General features: G+C 57.8%; 1 protein-coding gene across 4 annotated transcripts in view; it reads right to left on the bottom strand.

Annotated features, from left to right (window-relative positions):
* ADGRB2 (adhesion G protein-coupled receptor B2) overlaps positions 1-21,118 on the bottom strand; it is a 104,711-nt gene that overhangs the window by 72,199 nt on the left and 11,394 nt on the right. For all 4 annotated transcript variants that reach the window (XM_054012021.1, XM_054012020.1, XM_054012022.1 and 1 more), the window contains exon 2: positions 6,144-6,948. In XM_054012021.1, coding sequence (XP_053867996.1) covers positions 6,144-6,933 — 790 coding nt within the window. In that variant the 5' untranslated portion in view covers positions 6,934-6,948. The remainder of the gene's footprint in view (positions 1-6,143; positions 6,949-21,118) is intronic.

The raw sequence follows: 21,118 nt of genomic DNA, 5'->3' as shown, positions 1-21,118 counted from the left end.
AGCTCCTCCCAGCTCCCTGCACAGATACTCCAACACCCCCGGGGGCTGGTAGCCAGGGTGATGGGCCCCACAGCTCTCGGAGCCGGTTTCCAACCCCCGGAGGAGCCAGGCCTGGTCCCATCGGGAGCACGCAGGACCGGGTGATGATCCCCCTGCAGCCCCAAGGGGATCAGAGGCAGGCCAGGGGGAATGCGTGGCTCCAGCTCCCTGGAGGAGGCCTGAGGAGATCCCGGCTGGGCGTCTGCCAATGCTGAATCAAAGCCCAGCATTCAGCCCCCCGGCCCAGCCTGCCATGGAAAACCTGAAAGGCAAACAGGGGGCTATTCTTAGCGGCATCTCCATGCAGCCAGGACTTGGGGGGATGCCAGGTGCGAGTCCTGGCTGGGGCAGGCTAGCGGCTACCCCTGCAACCCGCCACCTTCAGCTACAGCCCAGCGTTCGGGAACATGACCAGCTCTGTCCTCTCGTCTGCTGGGATGCCCGCTGCTTTCCCAGCCAAGAACAGGCAGGCTTCCCGCTGCAGGGCACTAGAGTGAGACCGGCATCTCTGTCGCCAGCCGTGGCCTCACACGCATGCACACACACTCATCACACACACACACGCCCTTTTCACACATTTGCTGACACTCTAACAACAAGCTGGCGGTTTATCAGCCCTAGCCTGTCAGTAGCTCTTCTCCCTCCAGATTAACCCACGTCTCGGTCAGTTCCCGGATGCGCTGCCCCCTGCTCTCTGACTGTGCATAGAGAGGCTCCCGTGCATTCGTGTTTGTGTCCAGGTATGTGCCTAAGTGCACAAAAACACACCCAGCCATGAGTGTCTGAGTGTGCATGAGACCGCGCACTAGCATACAGCCATGAAAGGAAAGTGCAGAAGGCGGAGGAGAAGATGCATAAGCACATGGGAATACAAATACGTGCAGCAGCAAGCCAAAGAACACCCATGGGCAAGCTGGAATGTGTGCGACAACGTGCACAAGTGTGCAGCTATGCAAGGTTGAAGAACATGCACGAGAGTGAGGGAGCCATAGCACGCACAAGTATGCAAATGTGAAAAATGACGCGTCGCGTGCAAGCACGCAAGAGTGAAGGATGTGTATGTGTCAGCATGCCATGCCACGGACATGTGTGCAAATGTGAAAGACAAGCGTGCAAGCGTGTGAGAATGAAGAGTGCGTGTGAGTGTGCACGGATGTGAGCACACACGCGTACGTGAGCGTGCAGGAACATGCGGCGCTCCTAGAAAGGTGGGAGCGCTGATCCATCCATGAGCTCTGTATAGCAGAGAGGTTGTGGAGCTGCGTGAGACAGGAGGACAGGGTCACAAACCGGGGCCTCGGGACAGGCGTGCGAGGGAGGCAGTGGCACTACATGCCAATGCCCAGCGATATGCCAGTCCAGTCGTGTCCCAAATCCGACAGCCGATCCTGCGAGCAAAGCTGATCGGTCTGGGCACCACATGCTGGCACCCCAGCTCAGCCCGGGCTGTTGCATGCTCTGCGGTGCGAGCCATCAATGCGCTCCCAAGGCCCTGGCTGTCTCCAGCAATCCCTGCCAACCCTGCCCGTGATGATCCTCTGCGACTTCATCTCTACAATAACATTTTACATCCAGGTGCCTTGTGAGTTTAATTGAATGTCAAACATAATCTGGCGAAGGTAACCGAGTTCAGGCAAGTGCCCTTCCAGAACAATCACCGCTCGGGCACTCACAGAGACACGGAGCCAGCTCACAGCAGCCTCAGAGATCCCCAGGGGGCGGGCGATCGTGCCATGCAACTCTGCCAGGCACCCCTCCCCTTGAGGCTGCCCACCTGCATCTGGCCCAGGACAGCGCCAGCTGCTGGGGAGCTGGCCTGTAGTGAGTTTGGAGGGGTCTCTGCTCACATGGCCACACTGCGAAAGCCTTCATCCCAACAGGCCCGGGCTGGCAGTGAGACCAAGGACAGACTGCACCGTGGAGACGCCCACCGCACTCCAGCCAGCCCTGGGGCTGGAGAAAGGGCATATCCTCCCTCCTCCGATGCAGAACCTGAACCCCGAGAGATTCAGCGACTTACCCCGTCCCCCAAGAAGCTTGAACTTTTACTGCCACTAAATAATTACTGCCTGACCCGCCCCCCATAACGTCCCACAACTGGGAACATTTCTACACATACACATGTAAAAAAACCTGCTTACAAATAACCATGGATCTTCTCCATCGAAATTATCAACACACGCAGGCAGAAAAAAATTCGGCCCAAGCCAGCTACCCAACAGGACAGCCGACAGCACGCCAGCCTCTTCTCACGGGGAGCCACAGGGACCTTTACGCTGCAAACAAAATCATAAACAAACACCGGGGCAGCAAGTCTCAGGGCCAAAACTAACAGTGTCGACGTTCCTGCTTGGTCTGGACACGGAGACGCCCCCACCTTGCCGGCTTTCGGAGCCCAGCAGGAATGTCTACACCTACGCTTAGCTCCGGAGCGCAAGCCCGAGTCAGGTGATCCAGACTGGGAGACCCACAGGGGTTGTTTTTGGCTGGGGTTTTGGGGGGATTTTTGCGCTGTGGATGTAACCCTAGACAACAGGGCCTCAGCGCCCACTCTTGGAATCCCGCACTGTCCCGGGCTGCCCGAAGCCAACCGCGGCGTTACTGCGCAGACAGCCTACAGTCCCCGGTACTAGCACACAGAGGTCAAGGCAGCCTACTCCCAGGACACACAGGGGGTGTTGGCTCTCCCAAGCCCTGTCCCCATCCCGTGGGCTCTGCGGGGCTCCAAGCGCGGATCCCCCCAGGGAAAGCGTCTGCGGCAGGCTGCCGGCTCCTAGCCTTTCATCTAAACTTGCGTTTGAAAAAAGCACCCCAAGATCTCCCTTGGAAGGAAGCGGTTTATAACCCCGTGGCTGGAAGAGAGCAGGGGGTATTCGGAGGGATTTGCCCAGGAAGACATTTCGCTCTGGGATAGAAACGCTGAAGCCTGGTAAAGAGCAGGAAGCAGTGTCCCAGGTAAGGACAGGTCCCTGCCAAACTGCTCCGCCACCCGCCCAGGCTCCCGTCAGGCTGGGGGAACATCTGCAATGGCCCACGGGGCGGCTACTCCTGGCCACAACTCCCAATTCCGGCACCAATTTGGCTCTGGCGCTGTTTGATTTACACGATGCTGCTGCTCCCCTCCAAACACACAGAGCCCTCGTCAGCCCGATGGTCCCCGTTTGGAGGAACTGACCCAGAAATATGGACTAGCGCCTACCCCTTAAAGCAAGGGGCACGACTCAGCTGAGGGCATGAGCCAGCATGATGCCTCTCTGGTTACCAGCCACTGGCCAGAGGGCTCCGGCGCCCAAAGGGCGGATGCTGGTGGAGCTCGGGGAGTGGCCCACTACTGGAAGAGCAGGGGGCGCTGTGGGTCTGGACCGAGATGCACTGGTGGAGCTGGGGGAGGTGGCCCAGGGCTGGAAGAACAGGGGGCACTGTGTGGGTCTGGACCGAGATGCACTGGTGGAGCTTGGGGATGGCTTAGGGCTGGAAGAGCAGGGAGCGCTGTGGGTCTGGACCGAGATGCACTAGTGGAGCTGGGGGAGTGGCCCAGTACTGGAAGAGCAGGGGGCGCTGTGGGTCCGGACCGAGATGCACTGGCGGAGCTGGGGAGGTGGCTCAGGGCTGGAAGAGCAGGGGGCGCTGTGGATCTGGACCGAGATGCACTAGTGGAGCTGGGGGGTGGCCCAGGGCTGGAAGAGCAGGGGGTGCTATGGGTCCAGACCGAGATGCCCTGGTGGAGCTGGGGAGGTGGCTCAGGACTGGAAGAGCAGGGGATGCTGTGGGTCTGGACCGAGATGTACTGGCGGAGCTGGGGGTGGCCCAGGGCTGGAAGAGCAGGGGGCGCTGTGTGTCTGGACCGAGATGCACTGGCGGAGTTGGGGGTGGCCCAGTACTGGAAGAGCAGGGGGCGCTGTGGGTCTGGACCGAGATGCACTGGCGGAGTTGGGGGTGGCCCAGTACTGGAAGAGCAGGGGGCGCTGTGGGTCTGGACCGAGATGCCCTGGCGGAGCTGGGGGAGGTGGCTCAGGGCTGGAAGAGCAGGGGGCGCTGTGGTCCAGACCAAGATGCCCTGGTGGAGCTGCCCCAGACTGGCTCGAAGGGTGGGGGCCGTGGCAGATGCTGACTGGCCCTGGGAGAGCCGGGGAACGCACCCCCTCACACGGCTCTGCAGAGGGGCTCGAAGCAGCAGGCATCCCACAGCCTGGGCCACCCAGCTCCACTCTGCCAGGGCCGCGAGAACCAGCCCAGCCATCCAGCAGGGATGCTTGGAGCTTTAATTTCACTTTAGGTTCATGAGATTCTATAACAAGCAAATGGCCTCATTCCTCCTGGTTAACAGCCCGCAGAGCTCTGCCGCACGCCTTTCTATCCTGGCTGGAATAACAGGCACCCGGCCTGCTGCAGTCAGGGGTAATTTGTCACAGGAACGGGTCATTTTACCTGTCAATTGTTTGCTGCGTCTCCACAGGGCCTCCTGCCCCAGGCGCTTCAGTCAGCCAGGCAGCCGCAGCAGCGGGAGCTGGGGAGAAGCCCCCAGCCTCAGGAGGGGGGACAGGGGCTGGGCTAACTGGCTGGGGATCAGCAGGGAAAGGCTCTAAAAGTACCTACTTTCCCATTGCCGGGGGGAGAGGGGGCGGAGGAGAAATCTCCATGGCCTGAATTCACCCATCCCAGGGGTAAGTTGGGCAAACCTCCAGCCCCCTCTAGGGACGCAGCTGCCCCCTTGGGCCTTTCGCTCTCTCCTCCTCGCAGCTGAGAGCCAGCCTCAGGCCTCCCGCCAAGGCCGCTGGGAGGGACTGTTGTGATGGGGATGAGGGATCCAAGGCGTGGGATTCAGGAGAGGCTGCTGGAAGCCCCTTGGAGGCTGATGGGTCTGGATTGGGAGCTCTCATCAGCCAGGTGGTGGGACGCAGGACTCAGCACAGCAGTGACGGCTCAGCCAACAGGGAAGATGGTGCCAGTGAGATCCCCTGCCCAACGCCCCCCATGTCATGGATTGGGGGGGGGGGGGGTAAATACAGCATGCGAATTGCAAACTCCTCCCCCGCTCTAACCTTGTGCAAGTGCCCCAGGGTAACCTGCTCTGGGAGCTCCCCAGCCCTGTTCTGCCCCCTGCTGGACTTAGCACCACATTGCACGTGGCTCCCCTCTTCCACCACCCCTATCCCAGAATCCAGCTGCCAAAGGGGACAAGGGAGCCGCTCCCCTCCCCGCTCTAGCATGGACGGCCCCCAGAGCAGCCCGTGCGGCCTGCGCTGCGCACAAGCAGCGCTGGGGAAGGTGCCTGGGGTCTGTTCTAAGCAGCCTTCGGGTCGGTACGTTCAATGCGCCCTGGGGGAAGCACACGGAGCCATCTGCATCCAAGAGAAAGGCCTCGGAGCCGGCCCCAGAGCCGGCAAACCGCAACGGGCGAAGAAAGCTGGCAGGGCACTGCAAACCAACATGCTCAATGCAGCCCAACCATCAAACCTTTCCCCTTGCCAGCCTGACACCGGCAGCTCGGCACAGCCAGAGCGCAGGGTAGCCACCGGGGCCCTCTGGGCAGACTCACGATGCTGCCGGGTCCCATCACAACCCAACCAGAGCATCGCAAAGCAACACTTCACACCCGGCTCCCTGCACACACCCCCTGCACGCACCTGCTCCAGGACCTGGGGGCGGAGACTGGAACGGGACTCAAGCCGGATTCCTTCCAGGCCACGCAGCAACATGAACTCGCAGCAAACCAAGGGCAGGATGCTAAGGGGCCAAACGCCATTGTGGGCGTCACTCAGGTGGACTGGAGCTGAGTGTTCTGGTTATAAACCAACTCCACTAGCTCCCCGTCTCCGCTCCGCACAGACTGGAGCCAGACGGGTCCCTTTGCCCCCTCCCATGTACTAGCCCACGACTACAGATGACGACTAGCATGACGAGCGCCGCTGCCCTCTACTGGATGGCATTAGAACGGCCCGCGCTGGGCCCCAGAGCGCTAACAGGGAAAGTAGATTCCCGGAGGCGAAAGGGGCCAAATTCTATCCCGCTCTCAGCACCCAGTGATCGAACGGAGCCCGAGCCGGCTGTGGCTCCGTCACTCTGACCCCCCCGCCCTCCTCCAGGCCCCGGCGCCCCCTTACCGTATTTAATCTCCGGCGCGTATAAATCATTCGCATTCCCAGAATGCAGCTCGGTCACGCAGCACTGGCTGCTGCTGGTGGCGGCCGGGACGCTGGCTGGCGGCAGGGCGTTGGAGAGCGTCTCGTTTTGCCGGGGCGCCGGCGGGGCCTCGGCCTGACAGCTGCAGCCCGCCTGGGTGAGGCCGCAGCGCCGCGCCCCCCGCTCCCCCAGCCGCAGGCACTCCTCGAACCAGCGGCACAGCACCCCGCAGGTGAACTGGCTGGAGTTGTTGTTGTTGATGAGCAGCACCTCCACAAAGCGGAACTCCAGGGCGTCGGGGGCCAGCAGCCGGGGCGCCGCCTCGGGCTCGGCGGCCAGGCACAGCTGCACGAAGTTCTTGTCGAAGTGCAGGAAGGTGATGGGGCTGGCGCCCTGGCACAGCTCCAGCCGGGCCTCCCCTTCCTCCTCCCCGTCCTCCTGGCCCCGTGGGGGCGGCCCCGCGTCGCCCTGCGGGCCGCAGGTGAGGTTGGCGAGGTAATGGTCGAGTGGCAGCACCATGGGGGAGAAGTGGGTGCACACCTGCTCCTCCCGGTTGAACTTGAGGTACAGGGAGTACTTGGTGGGGTCGGGGTTCTCCAGGGTCCACGAGCAGCCGGTGGCGATGGTGGGGAAGAGGTCCTTGAGCGAGAACGAGCCGTAGAGAACCCCGGAGGCCAGAGCTGAGCAGGCGCTGGGAGCTGGGTCGAAGCCCCACGTTAGCCACAAGAGAGACGATATCACAGACAGTAAGAGGGGACCAGCAGGGGTCATCCTATGTCATTTGCCCTGCAGGAGAGACAGACAGACAGACAGAGCCTTACTGAGCTGCAGCAGAGTGAGGGGGTGTTATTACAGCAGAGCACCAGTGCTCCGGAGTAGGGGCAGTCTCTTCCAAGTGCTCTAAAATCCACATCCTTAGCCGTATTGCTTTGAAACTTGGAATGCATCGTGGGCACATGTGGTAGGGCTAGTGATCTAAATTTGGGGTCATTTGAGCAAGGGATTCCTGAGATACACAGCCCTCCCCAGATATATACATTACGGTAGCCTGAGCCTGGAGCTATGCTAGATGTACAGGCCGGTAACAAAGGGGATTGGCCCTGCCCAGGGCGCGGAGCACCTGCCCCGCTGGCGGGTAGCGCAGACAGACAGGCTGGAGGAGGACAAGGGAGAATTGGGCAGGGGAGCAATGCCAGGCAGCCGCATCTGCGGGGGTCGCTGCACCAGTGGGATTGAAGGAGTTTAAGGGGGCGGCACTTTATGACTCTTGAGGGGGGTGATTCCCATCCAAGGCCCCCCAAGTCCCTCCATCCCAGTCTCCGTCTCCGCCTCCCACCCAAGTCACACACCCTGCCATCCCCCACCCAAGAATCCGTTACAGGCTTTGAATGCAGCAGAGGGCTCTCCCAGCACTTTGCAAATGTGTGTGAGCCACATGTCAATGGTCCTGCGTGGGAGGGGTCCTGAGCGCCCTTTCACAGGTGGGGAAACTGAGGCAGGGCATGACTCGCCCAAAGTCGCACAGGGAATCAGCACAGAGCTGGGAATAGAATGCAGGAGTCCTGGCTCCCAGATCCCTGCTATAACCACTTAACCATACTAACCACTAGACTGCACTCTGTCGCCGAGCCAGGAATAGAACCCAGGTGTCCTGCCTCTCTGCCCCCAACTGTTTCCGCTGGAGCAGAGCGCCTGCCTTGAAAAGCACATGTGAGCACTGCCTTGGGCCGCCCACCTGCCCTGGGGCCATGGATTTCCCTTCCTTAACGTGAGCACAGGAACCAGAACCTAACTCCAGACTTGGTTCTTAGCAATCCAATGTCATTACCATCTGGCATCTCCAGTGCCCCTCTGTCTGGGTCTCGGCACCATTTGGAATGACATCAGAGGGCAGCTGGCGAGCCCCTCTGCTGGCAGCCAAAGCTCAAGTGGGTCACAAAGAACACCCCCGGCACGGGAAAGGGCTGGGTCACTGCCACAGCCCCTGCTGTCGGTGCTGGGCACCGCATGGCCGAAGGGGGACACGATCCTGGGTGTGAGGACGCAGTTAACCTGCAGTCTCACCTCTGGTTTTAGTGATGCCAGAGGAAGAGGGTAGATTCCAAAGGCTTCTAGGTTTAGAGTCCCAGGATTTGTACCTGAAATGCCTTTTTCTGCGGGAATTCACAGGGTCGCCGTGAATGACTGGAGTTTCCCCACTCATCTCCCAGAGGGAAAACTTACCCTGGGATCTCTGCTCTGCATCTGCATCTCCTGGAGTGTCCCAAAAGAGGTTTTCTATCCACTGGGACATTCACAGCCCTTCCCCCCAAACTCAGCTTCCCTGGCCCAGAGGCAGGACCGAATCAGAGGCTGCCCAATGCTCGCCTTACGCAGAACCGCCCCAGCCCATGCCATGGCAGAGCCTGATGGAATGATTTAGATAATGGCATACAGAGTACACTGGGAGGGGTTGCAAGTGCTTTGGAGGATAGGATTAAAATTCAAAATGATCTGAACAAACTGGAGAAATGGTCTGAAGTACATAGGATGAAATTCAATAAGGACAAATGCAAAGTACTCCACTTAGGAAGGAACAATCAGTTGCACACATACCAAATGGGAAATGACTGCCTAGGAAGGAGTACTGCAGAAAAGGATCTGGGGGTCATGGTGGACCACAAGCTAAATATGAGTCAACAGTGTAACACTATTGCAGAAAAAGCAAACATAATTCTGGGATGTATTAGCAGGAGAGTTGTAAGACACGAGAAGTAATTCTTCCGCTCTACTCCGTGCTGATTAGGCCTCAACTGGAGTAGTGTGACGAGTTCTGGGCGCCACATTTCAGGAAGGATGTGGACAAATTGAAGAAAGTCCGGAGAAGAGCAACAAAAATGATTAAGGTCTAGAAAACATGACCTATGAGAGAAGATTGAAAAAACTGGGTTTGTTTAGTCTGGAGAAGAGAAGACTGAGAGGGGACATGATAACAGTTTTCAAGTACATAAAAGGTTGTTACAAGGAGGAAGGAGAAGAATTGTTCGTCTTAACCTCTGTGGATAGGACAAGAAGCAATGGGCTTAAATTGCAGCAAGGGAGGTTTAGGTTGGACATTAGGAAAAACTTCCCAACTGTCAGAGTGGTGAAGCACTGGAATAAATTCCCCAGGGAGGTTGTGGAATCTCCACCATCGGGGATTTTTAAGAGCAGGTTGGACAAACACCTCTCAGGGATGGTCTAGATACTTAGTCCTGCCATGAGTGCAGGGGACTGGACTCGATCACCTCTCGCGGTCCTGTGATTCTATGATCCAGGGGCGCCGTACCAGCGCCAGGGATTGCAAGGATGGTATAAATGGCCATGGGGAGATGATCGTGATTGGCTGATTTAAGATCTAGTATAAGAGGCAGTGGTGACAGCCCTGGAGAATTGGGGGCTTTATACACATAGTGCCCTGCAGGCCGTGACAACGCCAGCCTATCCCACGTCCCCGTGGGCACTGCCCACACAACAGGCATCAGCTTAGCACTGGAGGGCCCAGCTGTCTCCTCTGCTGAGCCTGGCTAGCACCAGCCAGGCTGCTGGCATCTCTCATGAACCGTGGCCAGCTCTGAACTGGGAGGTTAACAGGCTCCCAAACCACCTGGCATCGTCACAGCCCTGAGGGAAAGGAGGGAGAGAGCCGGGCGAGCGGCAAGAACAGTCCTCCAAAAAATCAGAGACCAAAGGCACGTCCCCCTGCTAAATACAGAACAAAGGAGGCAGCATGTGCGTGGCAGAGGGACAAGCCAGGACCTGGGATGCAGTCACCCCTCCCTCCCCCCAGATGCAACAGGTACCGGATCAGCAAGACAGTTCTGGGTCAGAACGTCCTTAGTGTCTGGGGCCATGGCAACACACGTGCACACCCCCACCCCGCCTGCACACACCCCACCTGCACACACACACTGTCCCTGCCTGCAAACGCGCTGCATGCATATACCCGCATTCACACACACGGCCACGGGCAGACAGCAGAAAGCCCCCTCCACACAGCCCTGGGGCGGACAGCAGAAAGCCCCCTCCCCACAGCCCTGGGACGGACAGCAGAAAGCCCTCTCCCCACAGCCCTGGGACGGACAGCAGAAAGCCCTCTCCCCACAGTCCTGGGACGGACAGCAGAAAGCCCCCTCCACACAGCCCTGGGACGGACAGCAGAAAGCCCTCTCCCCACAGCCCTGGGGTGGACAGCAGAAAGCCCCCTCCCCACAGCCCTGGGGTGGACAGCAGAAAGCGCTCTCCCCACAGCCCTGGGACGGACAGCAGAAAGCCCCCTCCACACAGCCCTGGGGTGGACAGCAGAAAGCCCTCTCCCCACAGCCCTGGGGTGGACAGCAGAAAGCCCTCTCCCCACAGCCCTGGGACGGACAGCAGAAAGCCCTCTCCCCACAGCCCTGGGGCGGACAGCAGAAAGCCCCCTCCCCATAGCCCTGGGTTTGCTCCGAACTGCCGCACACAACATAATCAGTTAAATGTTCACAGGGCGCTATAAATATGGACGGCTTTAGCCGGGGTTTCGCCGGCTCTGTCAGACGCTCCCTGGGACAGTGAATGCGACACACTGGCTGTGTCTCTCCAGCCCCCCTCTGTCCCTTCCCCCACCCTTCTGCAAAGTTCACAGGCGACAGGTAATTTGGGGCGAGAAGCAGGTGAGCGAGTGCCCGCACCCCATTCAGCAATGTAACAAACCGGGGCAAGAGCCCTTTTAATTAACAGCTGACTTTGGCGCAGGGATCAGGGAGGCTGTGACGAGCTTGTTATCCTGAGCTGCGCTTCGCGAGCCGCCACGGCCGTGCAGGAGGAAACGGGTAAACTCGTCCCCCTCGCCATCCCAGCAACCTTGCTGCTGCTAGGTCGCTGGTTCAAATCCAGCCCAAGGCAGCCGGGTTACTGGTGAACGGCCCACGTGCAATGAGGCTACTGGGTCTCAGTCCCGTTCACGTCACAGTTGGTGCAAATTCCCCACCTTGATGGCCAAGGACTGGGTGAGCTAGAGAGACCTGAACTCCTGGCAGTGAGGCGCTTGGATACAGGGCTCACAGGGGAGCCAACGGGCTGTCCCCAGAGCCTGAGCCCCCTCCTCATGGGAGAGCAGGGAGGGGATTCCAACTCCTCTCGCTGGAGTGTAGAGCGGGGGAAATGTAGCCAGTATCCCTACAGGTCTCGGGGAGATAGCCACACGGGGCTTGTGATAAGCTAGGGGGAGAACAGACCAAATGCTACCGACTTTCCCGGCTACTCCCCACATCCTATCCCGAGTGAGCACAGCAGGGACTGACGGATCGGTGGCTTAACGGAGGAAACCTAGCAAAGGCATTGGGGCCAGGACAGCGTGGGGGTCTCTCTGGAGTCAGGACGACACCTCATCAGAGCGGGACTCTGCGAGTACACGGAGGCTCCTGCGGGCACCTGTTGTACATTAACTAGGAACCAACGGATCATTAAAAACATATTTCTTGGGAATGATCCTAGAGCTGCAGCTGCTTCGCCTCAAACGGGATTTTAATAACTCATTAATAAAATAACGGATGGCAGCTGCCTTATTAAATCAGGGCGGAGCCTCGCTTTTAAGAGAGGCTTTGCATCTGCGACGTGAGCTGGGCTGACCTCGGAGCCGAAGGAGGCTGCAGCGTGATCTGAGATACAGCCGGAGCAGCGGGGAGAACGCTAACGGTGGGAGATCCGGGAGGGAGGGGATCTGGGGGAGGAGGTCGGGGCAAGGCGGGTTGAAAGTCACACGGGTGTGAGGATGAAGGTTTGCTCTATCCATGCTAGCATAGCGCTCTCAGAGCAGAGAACAGGGACCGTTTCCAGGGTCCAATCTCACAAGAGCCACCAGTGTGAGCCCGACGTTGCGAAAGAGATGCCAGCTCTCTGGTGGCATGACGCACCTGCCCGTAGCGTGCAGCTGGAGACACTCTGGCTGCTGCAAGTATGTCAGGACAGGAATGGGGAAGCCAGCGTGATTGCTGCAGCATTGTGGTTTGCAGCGCCAAGGCCTCAAAGCTCGCCAGAGTCGAAGGAGCTCTGGTGGGGCTGGAAACTGCTGCCGAGCGTGGGGCCTGGAGCAGAGGACCAAACCCAGCATGCTGGAGTCCTCAGCTCGCGGGGTAGGGAAGGAGCTGGATCTGACTGGAGGTGGGAGGGAGTGGGAAAGTGCCCTGGAAGGGTGGCTGGTTTGGCGAAGCTTTGCAGAAGGATGTGAGACTCGTGACTTCATGGCAGAACTGGTGGGCAGGATGGGGAACAAAAACAACAGATGGTTTTGCAGAATCTGGGTAGCTGGGGACTCTTCCTGCAAGGTGCTGGCCCCATCAGCGCCTGGTGATTTCAAAAGGCGAGAGGGCTACACAGCACCACGCAGGATCGGGCTGGGGTGCTGCAAAAACACTAGCAGGGGAGGTCTAGATCTGAGTCCCATGGGATCCAAGCCCCCCTAGAAGAGAGGAAACAGACTTACTGGTTACGTGATCCTAGGGAATGCATCTATCAAGGTCCCGCCAGCAGCAGCCGCATGAATCCCAGAGGAGCTCTGCTTTGGAGCCCTGGACTGCGCCTCCCCCCCACATCCTTTGTATTCATGCAGCTCAGCACCACCCCCCAAGACAGGGTCCCTGCATGGGGAAAGGGGATCCTAGTCTCCATGGTACAGTGCTTGGGGTCAGAGTGCTACCCAAGCTCTGGTAACTCACGCATGTCCGCAGACCTTCCCGCCGGGCAACCGCATTACCCCAGCTGGACATGTGGGGAAACTGAGGCACAGAGGGGCAACGTGACTCCCCCAAGGCCACAGACAAGCTCAGTGGCAAGAGAACTCAAGAATCCCTTTGATTCATACGTCTGTGCACCCATCCAAACTCAATCCCAACCACCCCCGTTTGAGACTTAATTCCCAGCCAGCGGCTGGCTGCTCACAGGCCTAAGTGAAATGAGCTAACGAGCGCACGGCACAGCAATGCCATTATGAATTATTTGTACTGCCGGAGCACGTAGCGGCGCTAGTCACTGGCCAGGAGCCTGCAGTGCTAGACTTTGTACAAACCCAGAACACAGATGGTCCCTGCCCCCAAAGAGAACAGAACCCAGGAGTCCTGACACACAGCACCCGGCTCTAACCACCCCACAGAAACTTCTAGGGAGAGTCACCGAAACCACGAGTCCTGACTCGCAGCCCGAGATGCCAGCCACTAGATTGCACCGTCTTCCAGACAGCAACAGAACCCAGCCGGCCTGACGCCCAGCCTCCTACCGGGGGTTCAACCGTGCATGACGGAGCCCCCATCCACCCCGGCGCACGTCCTCGTCAGCCTCCACGCAGCTCCGACTGCAACATCGCCACTGCGGTTTCTACAGGAACAAAACCCTTTTGTTCTCCCGTGTCGTCCTCGCTGTCTCTGTGCCAGCCAGGAATGGGGGGGAGTCGGCACCACCTCCAGGGAGCAAATCAACTCCGGTCCCTCGCGTGGTCTCCGGAACCACTGCTGAGTGGGCAGATGCCAGCCAGCCCTCACCAGCGCCTTCTCCCCACCCACCCGCCAGGCCTATTCCTTGGCCTCGCAGCCTGTTTGCCGAGGCCAGTCTTCCACTGGCTCCTCCCTCCCAGCTGGACCCCGGGGGCGGTGCCCCGGGGGGGCAGGGACACGGTTGCAGTCAGTACCCCTTGCTTGGCCATCGGGATGGGAACGACGCCTCCCCCAGGGAGGAAACACACTGGAATAAAAGCTCCATGAGCTGTGTTATAAGGGTCGGTCGCCAGTGCCAGCCATCCCAACAGAGGAGCGAACTCATCCAGGGCTCAGCAGGGCAGCCCCCACCCTCGCCCAAGGGATCCCTCCGAAGTGACCCCTGGTTCAGCCAATGACTGGACCCCGGGCGCTGTCAGGATGGCGGCGGTACCGGCTGCCGCGGGAAGGGGCTCAGTCCACAGCAGCCTTCGCGCTGGGATTGTAACCGATCACTAGTGGCTGCTGCTCCCACCTAGCGCACGGCTGAAGCCAGGATGTTCCATCATGTCACGCTGCAGCACGTGCGCCCCGAGACGAGGGCCCTGTGCCACGTGACCCCTGCGTGCGTTTGTGTCACGACACGAGGACGCTGCATCACGCTACCCCTGCACTGCAACGGCTGGACGGTGCCCTGCGCGACGACGGCGTCACCGCTGCTAGTGACAGTGCTCATGCTTGTGACAGTGACATGGCGTCGCACGACTCATCCCCCTGGCTTCGCAAGGCCCTGCCGTGTCAAGCAGCTGTGTCATGACATGAGGCTGCTTCCCCGCACCGTGCTGCGAGAGGAGCCGTCGCCATGGCGTGATGCTGGCGCACCTGGAGAGGAGAAGGCCATGCCACACGATGCCACGCCCCGACACACCCATCACACGCCATGCGTTTGCCCCACCAGGCAATGGCCGGGCTGGCCCCTTGCTGCCCCCGATGGCTGGAGCTTCAGGCGAGAGCAGCTAGGGTAGGCAGAGCTTTGGAGTCTCTTGTCCCCGGTCGTGCAGTAGGCAGAGGTAACCTCAATGCGAGAGCTAACGAGGCAGTGATATAGCCAGCTCCTCGTCCGACAGGCAGGCCGGCGCTCGGCCCCACGTGCGGGGGGAAAAGTGCTCCCTCGGGGGCATGATTCTCCAGCTTCCCGGCTCTTCGTTTTCATTAGTTCCAGCAGAGTGAGCCCTGAACGTTTATTCTTCCTGACAGCTCCGTATTGGCACTGCCAGGGCCGATCCCGCAGGCCTTGCGTGAGGCGCAGGGCTGGGGGGCAGGGTCCCAGTGCAGGAGGCGGTGGGCCCCGCCCCCATCACCGTGAGGGAGGGTGGGCAGAAGGGGGAGCCAGCCACGCCAGAACAGCTGGGAGGGCATTCACCAGGAGGGTCGCCTGAGAGCAGCAGCTGGAGATCTACCAAGCGCCCCTCCCCATGTGCACAAGCCCTGGCCCTGTGAACACTCAGCTGCCTGGAGCGGGGAGGGGAGTCAGCAGGGGGCGCTCTCCCCTCTGGCCGCGCTGGCCCTCAGACCCCAGTGCAGCGCTGGGGGTGTTCTGCTGCAGGGAGTGGGACGGGGAGCTCAGCAGGAGGCGCACCCCCCTTCGAGTTAGTGCTGACCCAATACTCCAGAAGAGCAGTAGGGGGCGCTGTGCTGATGGAGGCGTCATCTATCCGGGAAGCACGCCCAAACTCTGGGGTCTCCTGTGGTTGTTGGCTCTTCACGGAGCAGCACAGACGGCTGCCCCCAGCTGCATGCAGGAGGGGGGGCTGCAGGCAGAACCCACAGGAAGGGAGACAGGCCAGGCGGCCTGGGAGGAAACACAGGAGCAGATATTAAGTGAGCCACTAACCCAACCCTGGCCCACACCCGGTAAGAGGGCTCTGCCAAGAGAGCGCCGGCCCCTCCTCGATGCCACGGGGCCTGGCGTACCCCGGCCAAGGGCGCTGCACAGAACAAACCACCCGGGAACAAATTCCTCTCCCACGTCTGGTGTCTCAGCTGGGAAAGCGGCACGAGACGCCCGCAGCAAGCCGGTGCCCCTCCTGCGCCAGCTGTGAAGCCTCCCGGCCCTCGCTGCCATCTGGCAGGACTGGAGACCGGCAGCAGGGCCTGGCTGACCGTGCCTTGGCCACTGGAGCTGAGATAGGGACCTGGGGGGAGATCCCGCTGGCTGTGACTTAGCCCAGACAAGACAGAGATGGCCCAGGGAGGGAGGGGGCAGGAAGTGAGGCATTCGGGCAGGGGGGCTCCACCTTGGATTTTATTTCTCTGGAAAGCCACGGTGGGCACCTTATAAATCTAAAAATAACCCAGCAATTGAACAACGGCCTCTCACTGGCTGGCGTCTCTCCTCGTTAGCTGCAATGGGTTCGTGGTTGTCAGCACAAGCACACACATGACACTTTGCAAAGCAGAACAGCTTCGACCGCGGGGATTGAGAGACTGACCCCAGTACAAACAACAGCCTGGGGTCACGTCCCGCCTCCAGAGCAGCGATTCGAACCCAGGTCTCCCAAACCCCAGGGGAGAGGCCCAGGCACTGGGCTAAAGGTTTTCAGGCAGCACCTCCTCCTTAGTTTTGCGAATCAAGCCCGGAAGGTTTTTGTTTGGCAATATCAAAATGGTTCATTTCCACAGTTCTGAAACGTTTTCTTTTTTCGTTTCAGCCAAACGAGTTTGGTGACATCGACACGAGTTGGTGAAATGGTTCGGTCAAAACCAATGTGCATTTTGCAGCACAAAAAAAAAAAAAAGGTTTTAGCCAAAAAAATGTGCCCAGTTCTAGCGAGGAGCACAGTATAAGAACCCATGCAGAACACAACACAACACACACAAATCCAACCACCCTCACCCAACCACACATCCCCTCACCCACTACAAACACTAACATAAGCACCCTTCTACAACCCCCCCAACACACCCAGGAGCACGCACTTCTGTGTGTACTCCAACACATACACCCAGTGCAACACAATGTGAACAGCCCACTCCACGACTGCAGCCAACACAAGTGTGCAGGAAGCGCTCTACCATTACATCAGTTCACAGCCGAGTTGGCCACAATGCTTTATTTAAAAGGCAGAATTTACTTTGACACCTTTTACGATTTGCCAATTCCCCGGGTTTTAGCAGGAGAAAGCTAATCCTTCCCAGCCCAGTCTGAATGAAAGCTAACAGAGTTCTCACTTGGAAGTACCGGTAAAGGAGTAGCCCGTGGAGAGGCACCAGCCTCATTTGCCAAAAGCACAGCATTTACTCTCTGCACAAGGAATGCTGGGAATTTGAACCCACAACCACCAGCATGAGGGGCAGGAAGGGCCATGCCCCCAAGCCACCCATGACTAAGGGCTTGGTCACCTGAGGAATCTTACTAGCATAGATCTAGTGCAATGAACTATTCTGCGATAGCTATTCTGGAATACCTCCCCATGCGGACGCTCGACTCCAAAATAATTACAGTACAGCATAAATATTATACAGTAGTGACTTGTAATCCACTAATGGTGATCTCCAAGGAGAGGGGAGGAAAAATCCTTTTGCATTTGATCTCACTCTGCTGTTGCCAGATTCTGAGATATCTAGGGTGTTTCTTCAAGCCCCAGCTCCTGGAGCCCCGGGATCACATCAGAATCTCAACTTCCATTTACAAAACAAAAAGAAAGTTTGAAATGTGTGTATTTCAAACTGAGTAACTCTTTAGGTACCGCCAGCCGACTGCACAGGCTGATGGGGAGATAGGTGGGCAGGAAGTTGGTTTTAGACTGTAGACTCTTTGTCCGTACCATTTACCGTATGTCCGTGCAGTGGAGCTCTGAGGGACTGGCACCTCACAGGTTCCTACAGCCCGGGCTCCAGCCCGAGCCCAGACGTCTACACGCAATGACACAGTCCCACGGCCTGAGCCCCGCGAGCCCAAGTCGGCCGGCATAGGCCGGCTGCGGGTGTCTAGTTGCTGTGTAGACCTACCCCGTGCCAGCTGCGGCCTCTAGGCAATACTCCAATGTCAATAACAACAGCAGGTAGGAGGGGCCTCAGCAAGATTTGCATATTTTTGCCCACACACCCCCTGCGTGCACCCCCTCCCCCAACGTGCTAAGGAGAGTTCAATTGCAGAAGGGGAAACCTCACTTTTGTGGGTGAAAGCTTCCCCCGCAATTTAATTGGGTTGCCAAGTCCTGCGCTCGCCTCTTCTGCCACCTAACAGAGGGTGCCAATCGGGTGGCTGGAGATGTGAGCTCATGCATCTGCAATTCAACCCTCAAGATTCAACAGGCACCCCTCCTTCTCAAGCCCCCCACTTTCCCTTAAGCCTCTACCTCTCTGGACCAGCCATTAGCAGCAGGCAAGGGAGCGGGAGCCCAGCCCGGCATGCCTATGAAAGCGCCGGCTTTGTGGCGATAATGAGAAGCGAACTCACAGGGCGGAATGTGGGGCCCAGGAGATTCATTTTCTCTTTATATTTTTAAAGAATCCATTAAGGACCTGGAGCCCCTGGCAGGATGGCTTCCCATCTCCACTCCATGGAGCAGAGAGCCTATGGAGAAGCAAGTCAGACAGGGACACGCTATATACTTTGCAGAGGGCTCCCTGGGCCTCAATACTGCATAGAAGCATTCCTGCATCCTGGCAGGGCAGACCCTCTCTCCCCCCCCACCCCCCACCCCGGCCCCAATGCCCCTTCCCAGAATAATACTGGTGTTCAGCGTGAAGCAGCACAGAGCCACCCTCCAAAAGTACCCGACAGCCACTCTCCCGACTCTGCCTTGATACAGCCGCTGTCAGTCACTAAGTGCCTTGCAAACTGTGCTGGCTGCTCACATGTGCATCTGTCACGCACACGCTTCGCCCATCATGGAAACGCAGCGAGCTCTGGGGTGGGACGTGGCAGCTCTAACAGCAATGCTACGCAACCGTTTAGGGCAGAAAGGGAGAGGAAAATGGTCCCTCTCTGAAACCATGCTGGCAATTTTGACAACCAGGCTGTAGTTATCCAAACCGGTCATCATGGTTCACACCCCCTGCTCCTGCCAAATGCATCACGGGCTCTTTAAATCATCTTCTCATAACCTTGGTTTTAGGTCTCTCCCAAACCGACAGCACAGTATCTCCGAGCACTGGGGTCAGCAATGACTCAGAGGAGAGCGCCCCCTGCTGACTCACCCTCCCCACTCCCCTGCAGCACAGCGCCCCCTAGCACCACACTGGGGCCTGGTGCTTACAACTGACTCAGAGGAGAGGGCCACCCTTGCCAAGCCACCCACGCCATCTTTGCAGCAGCTGGTTCTCCCTGATCTAAATCATAGAATCATAGAAGATCAGGGTTGGAAGGTGTGACAGGTTAGATCACAGAACCCCCCTTGGGAGCTGCCACCCGATGTGCCAAGACTACTTCTACCCCCGCTTTCCCTGCCGGCTCAGGACCCCAGCACCCTGTCTTGCTCAGCCAGACATGCCCATCTGCTCCAACAAAGACCCAGGGTCTGAATTACTTGCCCCAAAGCTGCAGGCTTCACTGAAAACAGCTCACAGAAGTGTTCCTGTCTTTAACACTCAGATGCCCAACTCCCAATGGGGTCTAAACCCAAATAAATCCGTTTTACCCTGTATAAAGCTTACACCGGGTAAACTCATCAATTGTTCGCCCTCTATAACACTGATAGAGAGATATGCACAGCTGTTTGCTCCCCAGGTATTAATACATACTCTGGGTCAATTAATAAGTAAAAAGTGATGTTATAAAATACAGAAAGTAGGATTTAAGTGGTTCCAAGTAGTAACAGACAGAACAAAGTAAGTCACCAAGCAAAATAAAATAAAATGCGCGAATCTACGTCTAATCAAACTGAATACAGATAATCTCACCCTCAGAGATGCTTCAGAAAGTTTTTTCCTCAGACTGGACACCTTCCAGGCCTGGGCACAATTCTTTCCCCTGGTACAGCTCTTGTTCCAGCTCAGGTGGTAGCTAGGGGATTCTTCATGATGGCTCCTCTCTCCCCTTTGTTCTGTTCCACCTCTTTATATATCTTTTGCATAAGGCGGGAACCCTTTGTCCCTCTCTGGGTTCCCACCCCCTCCTTCTCAATGGAAAGACACCAGGTTAAAGATGGATGCCAGTTCAGGTGACATGATCACATGTCACTGCAAGACTTCATTGCCCACTTGCCAGCACACACCTATACAGGAAGACTTACAGGTAAAACACACCCATCTGCAGACAATTGTCCTGGTTAATGGGAGCCATCAAGATTCCAAACCACCATTAATGGCCCACACTTTGCATAATTACAATAGGCCCTGAGAGTTATATTTCATACTTCTAGTTTCAGATACAAGAGTGGTACATTTATACAAACCGGATAATCACACTCAGTAGATTATAAGCTTTGTAATGATACCTTACAAGAGACCTTTTGCTTGAAGCATATTCCAGTTACGTTATATTCACTCATTAGCATATTTTTATAAAACCATATAGACTGCAACATCACAGAAGGGACCCCAGGAGGTTCTAGCCCTACCCCCTGCTCAAAGCAGGACCAACCCCAACTAAATCTCTGTTCAGCTTGTAACATCGGAGGAAACTGCAGCTGGAGGTGGAACAGCAGCAGCTAAAGCACAGACAAAGGTCGAAGATCAGCGCGCCCAAGCAGAACAGCTGGACATCACCCCACCCAGGGATACGATGCCCGATCCACACCCAGAGCCCTGGTAAGGAGCCTACAAGGCAGCAGGGGAAGCAGAGGATCTCTGGAGCCCCAAGCTGCCCCTTATTTCTGGGGTTTCCTTGGCAGCCCCACAGCATGTGCACAGTGGCAACGGAGGGGTCACCAGCAGGTGCTCGGGCCATGGAGGGCCCAGCTGAAAGGGGGAGGGGAGCAAACCACAGGGCCTTAGCAACCTGGTGTTTTACGACGTGATGCCGTGAACTGTAATGAGAGACTATCCCGTTAGTGGGGCCGACAGCTCCACAGTGGCCTTGGCAGGAGGGACCCGTGCACTGGAGGGAGGGAGGCCTGTCCCTTTAAGGCATCCAAAAGGGACAGCTAAAAGGCCACCCAAAGCCCTTCCCTGGAGGAAACAGATTGGCAATCAACTCAGATGCTGCATGAACATTCCCAGTCACTTCCAAACGCTCTACATGGGCCAGAATCAGGCCAGGCGTAAGAGGACACAAGTCTGCTGACCTCCAGGAGCCAGACCCTCCCCACCCCCGCTGGGGTAAATCAGAGGTAGCGCCAATCATTTCACTGGAGTTACACTCGTTTACCCCAGCTGAGGAGCCTAAGCAGGCCATATGGGAAAAGAGCACCTGCACATTTGAGACTCTCTCTCCATGCTGCGCGGAGTGAAACCGGCCCAGCTCGCAGACCGACCAGAGCAGCAACAATGTGAAACTGCTGCCAACCTTCCTGACCTTCGACATCCCAATAGCATGAAAATTGATG

This window comes from Malaclemys terrapin, chromosome 22 (assembly GCF_027887155.1).
Source record: "Malaclemys terrapin pileata isolate rMalTer1 chromosome 22, rMalTer1.hap1, whole genome shotgun sequence".
Classification (NCBI taxonomy): Eukaryota; Metazoa; Chordata; order Testudines; family Emydidae; genus Malaclemys; species Malaclemys terrapin.
This window is presented reverse-complemented; position numbering and strand designations above follow the sequence as displayed.